Source organism: Arachis ipaensis, chromosome B5 (assembly GCF_059453495.1).
Source record: "Arachis ipaensis isolate K30076 ecotype BB chromosome B5, ASM5945349v1, whole genome shotgun sequence".
Taxonomy (NCBI): domain Eukaryota; kingdom Viridiplantae; phylum Streptophyta; class Magnoliopsida; order Fabales; family Fabaceae; genus Arachis; species Arachis ipaensis.
This window is the reverse complement of record NC_142440.1, coordinates 7,966,209-7,972,448: the sequence shown is the minus strand read 5'-3', so window position 1 is coordinate 7,972,448 and position 6,240 is coordinate 7,966,209. Positions and strand designations below refer to the sequence as shown.

The 6,240-nt window shown below is 37.5% G+C and overlaps 1 protein-coding gene across 7 annotated transcripts; it reads right to left on the bottom strand.

Annotated features, from left to right (window-relative positions):
- Positions 1 to 1,859: 1,859 nt before the first annotated feature.
- On the bottom strand, positions 1,860 to 5,896 carry LOC107642751 (RNA-binding (RRM/RBD/RNP motifs) family protein). 7 transcript variants are annotated; one of them, XM_088488974.1, is made up of 10 exons: positions 5,447 to 5,896; positions 5,280 to 5,342; positions 5,024 to 5,108; positions 4,706 to 4,765; positions 4,415 to 4,496; positions 4,124 to 4,175; positions 3,073 to 3,185; positions 2,918 to 2,987; positions 2,404 to 2,489; positions 1,860 to 2,320 (listed from the first exon to the last, which is right to left on the bottom strand). In XM_088488974.1, exons 1-10 carry the CDS (start codon positions 5,783 to 5,785, stop codon positions 2,278 to 2,280), a joined length of 993 nt encoding a protein of 330 aa, XP_088345100.1. In that variant the 5' UTR covers positions 5,786 to 5,896; the 3' UTR covers positions 1,860 to 2,277. The 7 variants fall into 7 exon arrangements, with proteins under 7 accessions (XP_088345100.1, XP_016201704.1, XP_020978610.1 ...); XM_016346218.3 differs by having other exon boundaries at positions 4,415 to 4,493; XM_021122951.2 differs by having other exon boundaries at positions 5,280 to 5,345; positions 5,447 to 5,884.
- Between the last annotated feature and the right edge of the window lie 344 nt (positions 5,897 to 6,240).

Here is a 6,240-nt window from a genome sequence, read left to right as displayed (position 1 = left end):
GGGTTTAAGCAGAAAATTTTTTTTTGTCCTTAACCTTTTTTTACATACAAAATCGTCTCTAAAGTTCAATGTAGTTTTAAAATAATCTTTTTAGACAGATTAATTTTTAAATGATAAAAATACACCTTCTCTCTCTTCTTACAACCACCACCACCCCATCCACTACCACTCCATCACCATCTGCATCAAGAAACAACCTTCAACAACAACATCAAATAAATCAAAATCAAAACAGCAATGCATCACCAAATCCATTATCATTAACAAGAAATAAGAAAATCATCATCATTATCATCATCAAAACAAAATATTAAAAAGAAAGGGAGGGAAGGGAAAGGGAGGCGCGGCGCGAGGAACACGATCATCACCACCAGCTCCTCGATGACGACGAGGAACACGAGTGCGTGGGCCAGGAACGTCGCGGCGAGGCTAGGGCCCGAGTTTCTGCACTGCGAGGGCGAGTGCCAAACAGATACGAGGGCGAGGTGCCGCGAGGTTAGGGCGTGAGTTGCGGCTCCGTGAGGGCAAGGGCCAAGCGACAGCGAGGGTGAGGTCCTGCGAGGCTAGGTGCTCAACGTTGGAGGGAGTGACAGAGAAGGAGGAGTCATGGAGAGATTTTTCGATGGAGTGAGAGGGAGTGGTGGCGATGATGTGACAGAGGATTTTGACAGTGGGGGAGAGGAAGGAGGGAATGGGCTGGGTGCTGTTTTTACTTCTGATGAAGAAGAATATGAGAAGAGTATTTTAGTCCGAATGACGATTTTAAAATTATGTTGCACGTTAGGGACGATTTTGTATGCAAAAAAAAGTTGGGGACGAAAAATATTTTCGGCCTATACCTTAGAATGTTTGTTTGAAGGGAAAATGGAAGGAAAGAAAAGAGAGAAAAGAAAATGGGAAGGAAAATGATTATTTTCCATTGTTTGGTTGAATAGAGAAATTAGAGAGGAAGGAAAAGGGATTGAAAAAATTTTTCTCTCCAACATTGGAAAGAAAAATGGAGAGAAAACTAATTTTCTCTCTTTACTTCCAATATTACCCTTTCATTTTTTTTAATATATTTTGTAATAGAAGAGTAAAATTGTATTTTTATAACATTTCTTTCTTTTTTATTTTCCTTCCATCTAAACATATCTAAAGAAAATAAAAATCCACTCAATTTCTTTTATTTTCTTTTTTTCTTTTCTATTTCCTTTCTTTCTATTTCTTTCTTTCCAATCAAATATAGCCTTGGAGACCAAAATCATACTTAACTCCTAAAATTATGTAATTGTTATGATGTACATAGGTAGATGCCCATTTAATGAATTGTGACTTCCTTCGCAATTTTCGACGGCTAACTTTTCCAATATAAAAGTCGAGCTTATCAAGAAAAGACCATAAATAGAAGCGTGATATGAAGCAAATGACACACAATCAATAACAATTCTCTATTTATTTTTTATACTATCAAATACTCTTCTCTCTCTTTTATATATACATTACTACATATATATATATATATATATATATATATATATGAATAATTTCTATTATATTAAAATATTAATTGTAGTGAATATTAATACTAAAATTATTTATTTACACCTCTTTATTTTATATTTATTTTTTCTTATTTATTTATTTTACAACAGTAATAATTTTTTTAAAAGAACCGAATCAACTCGTTTAACTTGCTAGTTTAGCTTTATGAACTTCTGAATTGGATGAGGCACTCGAACATTATTACTTTTACACTTTATAGTTGAACATTATTAAGACATCATAAATCAAAGTTATTTGACCATACTAATTTAAAAATACAATACGAAGTTATAAAATTAGTTCTACCACCATTCCACTACGTACCTCGTTGGATATTTAGCCAATAAAGCACGTAACGCAAATGCAATATTAATAAAATGTCGAATGTTGCCATTATATGTCCAATGACCAAAATTATATTGAACTACAAATATCACAAAGCATCATAACATCATAACACAGCTTCAGTCCCCACCCTAAACCCTAAAGTCCCACCCCGCTCCCCTCCCCCCCGGGCCCACAAAACCAAAAAACAAAAAAAGGACCGCCAAAAAAAAGAAGAGATAATAATAGGTTGGAAACTAACACTGCCCTAACTTTCAATGGTTAGCATTTCAGCTTGCTTCCATGCTCTTGTGCCCGAAAATGTCAGCGGAGTTGAATTGATAACGCAAACCAGACACAAAAGGGTTTCTCACCAGCGATTCTTCCATCACATTGCCTTTTGCCTTTTTCACATTTTAATTATCAAACTTACTTCCGCTTCTTCCGCATACCCATCCGAGATTTTGCATATCTGAAAGTCCATATTAAGCAAATACCAAACATTGGTGATTATTGAGAAAGGAAGAATATGCAGGAGAGGTGACAAAAGGATACTCTAATCGCATTCCCTCGCCAGCTGCTGAGGAATGAAGAATGGTGCCTTGTAGATTGTGTAGAGCCTCACTTGAGTTATTAACATCCTGCACATGACCAAACAGGGATTGGAAACTAAACTAAACGGGATTCGGAGGAAAATATTCAAGGGAGTGAAATTGCCTTCTCCTTGAATTGTAGAATCAGATTCAGAAATTTAAGGGTTATGGTTTACAAGACTGTTTCATACACGTCTATGAACAATCATACTAAGTCCAACATGGCAATCCATGGATTTTATCTAGGCATAACAGGGTGGAATCTAATTTTATGCATTTTTTAAACAGATTTTCAAGTGTTTACCATCATTACATATGATGTTTATTTACTTTTTTAAATGGACACAGGAAGGAACGTCCTATTCTCCCATTTGTTTAATTGTCAAATATGCAGTACAAAAATAACAGGCAACGAATGGGAAAGCATTTTAGAGAGAGAGAGAGAGAGAGAGAGAGAGAGAGAGAAGGGGGAAGACCTGGAAATCAACAAATGCAACTGGAGCCCCATATGTGCTCTGCATCTTCAGTTTCAAAAATCCAGGGTATCTGATATCAGGTAAAATAAAATTCAGCTTTTACAGTCTCCACAAATAGGAAATAATTCGCATTCACCTGATAAATATACACTAACCTAGAAAACACCTGCATGAGCTCTTGTTCATTACAAGATGGCCCTAAATTAGCCACAAATAATGTTGCACATGGGGTCGAATTTTGTGGAATGTAAGGAGTTGAACACTTTTTCTGTCCAAATAAAGATACAAAAGAAAACAGTTAGTTTAAGTGCATTATGCAACAGTTTTAAAATGAAATATTGCTCCCAATGCATGAGATAACAATAATAGGCATGATTAGACGCAACAATTGGACCATAATACAACATGCTGATATGAGTGACCAACCCCACATTTTCCTACCAGCAAACAAATGGGGCCAGATGCATGTTGGGGATGAAGAAAAGGCATTCATAGTGTTCTTCAGAAAAGTAACATGATAATCACATAATGCATTAGTCTGAACAACAACCAGCTAATCAACTAAAGGACCTATTTTTTTTTTTACCCAAATTATACAGTCATCATAAGTATTTATACTGTCTGAGTAAAGAAGCTTATAAAAAGTTGGAATAAAAGGGAAAGTTTCCACTCAAGAGCATAGCTCAAGTGGCATCTCCTATTGGCAACTGTTGAATCCTATGATAGAAACTCACTCTACAAATTTAACTTACCATCATCCAACATACTCAATATAAAATTCCACCTATGACTACATCCCCCAGGCCCATTGTAATGCTTGATATTCAATCAGGGCAAAAACTAGATCAAATTATCATGTGAAGACTCACTAGCAACAAAAATAGAATACTATTTGTCTATAATTGAAAGACACAGATCATTTATTACGAAGTGACACAATCGATAATTGCATGCGAGAAATAGCTATTGTCTCTGAATTATTACTTAAGATCAATGTAATAACTAATAATAACAATAAAAAAATAAGGGAGATAGCAGGCTAAGAAAAATAGAACTTTTGCATGCATCTTAAGAGGATGACAAGAGTGTGAATAAAACTAAATGGTATAACCATTTGAAGCACATAATACTATAATAGTGTAGAAACAATTCCAGATGATGTATAAAAATGGATAAAGTAAGTACTTCATATTTCATAGCACTAACCAGATTTGCAAATACACCATCATTCAGAGTGTTACCATCAGCATTTCCGCGACTACTCAAAGAACAAATAAACAAATAAGATGAGATAGCACAAAATGCTAATGCAACAGAACTATTGACAAAATGAAACCATGACATGCCATAGTGATGCATGTATTTTTCTTCCGGTAGAGACAGGGTTCCCCAATTGAGGCTAGACTAACATTTCAATTCGAAAACTGTGCTATTTTTGGGTGAATAAGAAGCAACCACTCCCACATAATAAAGCTGTGATTAAGTAGTGCAGATGACCTTTGTGCAGATGGATAACCAATCGTGTTCGTGTTGAAAGCAGAATTACCCATTCCAGGCATGTGAATGCTGCTAACACCTGCTAGTGCCGGAGAGTGCAAAACATGTGCAAAGTGAGCTCATAGGTAAAAGTGTCTTTCGTGTGGTCAGTAGTTAACTGGTCTCCAAGCAAGAGATTAGACATTGAGTTGCACATAACAACGCCACAACACTAAACTGAAAAGTGTTCACACAAGCTACATACATCAAGAACATCTTGTGCACTAAAACAATCTAACAACATCATCTTACCAGAATCTGAAGTCGCCCATGATCCCCTAGCTTTCTTATCTGAGCCAGCTCTCTCATCATCTGCTTGTCAAGGTCAGCCAATCAATAAAATTTAATTGTAAGTACACGAAATGCAAGAGATAAAAATAATTCAATTAAAGACAGGGCCCAAAAAAATCAGAAAGAAAAATAACCGTTTTCAACCAATATGCTTTCATTCTGGTTATTTGACTAACAAAGGCATGTGCACCCACAAGGACTAGAAATATATGAGCTAATATTTGGATTATAATCTTGTTTGTTCCCCTTGAATGGTTAAAAGAAGAGGTGGTTAGGTACCTATCCTTGTGCGCTTAGCTCTGGAGTTGGATTTTGCAAGATCAATATAAAGAGTTGACTCCTTCTCAAGATCAAATACCATCCCCTGCAAGAAAACAAACAAACAAACAAACCAATTGAAGTTTAAGATAGCAATTACATAGCAACCACATGAAAAGAACATATCAAGCCGAACTACTAAACACGAATTTTCATTACCACTTAAGCAAAAAATCACACACACAAAAAAATATCACATTAGGATTAAGATGCTTACATTGAGAGCATGCATTGCCATGATTGCTGACTGCTGATTGGCGAACACAGCAAAAGCAAATGGCTGCTACCAGTAATAACAAATCAATAAAATAACCATTTAAAAAAAGAAAAGAAAAGAAACGTGAAACGGAGAGTGAGAGAAAAAAAAAAGTGTAGTGATGAAACCTGAGAGGAATTGGTAGGGTTTCGAAGGTGAGAGGATTCGTATCCAGGGAACTCGCGGAAGAGATTGTAGATTTCGCGGGGCTTCACGTCTTCGGGGAGACCAGCCACGAAGAGAGTGCGAACCTCGTTGCCGGGGGATTGAGGAGGAATCGGAGGGCCGTATGAGGCGAACATTGGCGGCGGCGTCTGCGGGTGAGGCACGTACTGCGTGTGGAGGTGGTGCGCCGGCGGGTGAGCCGCTCCCGGCGGGGGAGGCACCACCGCGACGATGGGAGGGGGAGGAGGGTGCTGGTAATACTGATAAGTGGGCTGTGAGTAGTACGCAGCCATGTCGTCCATTTCGAATTCAAAGCTCACGCAAAAATTTAGCCCTAGAAGATAGAAATTACAAATTCTCAAATTCTTCGCTTTACCAGAATGCTAGCTACCTGTTCTTGTTTTTTCTTCTCTATCAAAAAACAATAATCAATCAATTTAAAAATAAAAATATTTCTGTTTATTTTTTTTTTGGACGGTCCACAAAAGGCCCAAAGCACAACAAACGGGCTAACCACCCATGACCCACCCGACCCGGAGATCATTCTCAAAAAGTTTCTTTGTGCGTCGTTCCTCCTTAGCTGCCCAATGAAGCCCGAACCCTCGCCACTATCGTCTAATACTTACAGACGCCTGAATCCTGTTCCGGTTCGGTGCAATTCCGTCGTAGGGTCTGAGACCGATCCCACTCTATGGGCAATTTGAGCTTTCGATTTGCTTCCACTACATCAACGTTAGCTCCAGGATCTCGTCACCGC

Excerpts from the sequence above, each read along its gene's own strand:
- LOC107642751 (XM_021122949.2), bottom strand. The coding sequence starts at position 5,785 with ATGGACGACATGGCTGCGTACTACTCACAGCCCACTTATCAGTATTAC. Across the intron at positions 5,346-5,446 it reads ACCCTACCAATTCCTCTCAG|CAGCCATTTGCTTTTGCTGT; the intron begins GTTTCATCACTA and ends TATTACTGGTAG. Across the intron at positions 4,176-4,414 it reads GGTTATCCATCTGCACAAAG|TCGCGGAAATGCTGATGGTA; the intron begins GTCATCTGCACT and ends TTCTTTGAGTAG.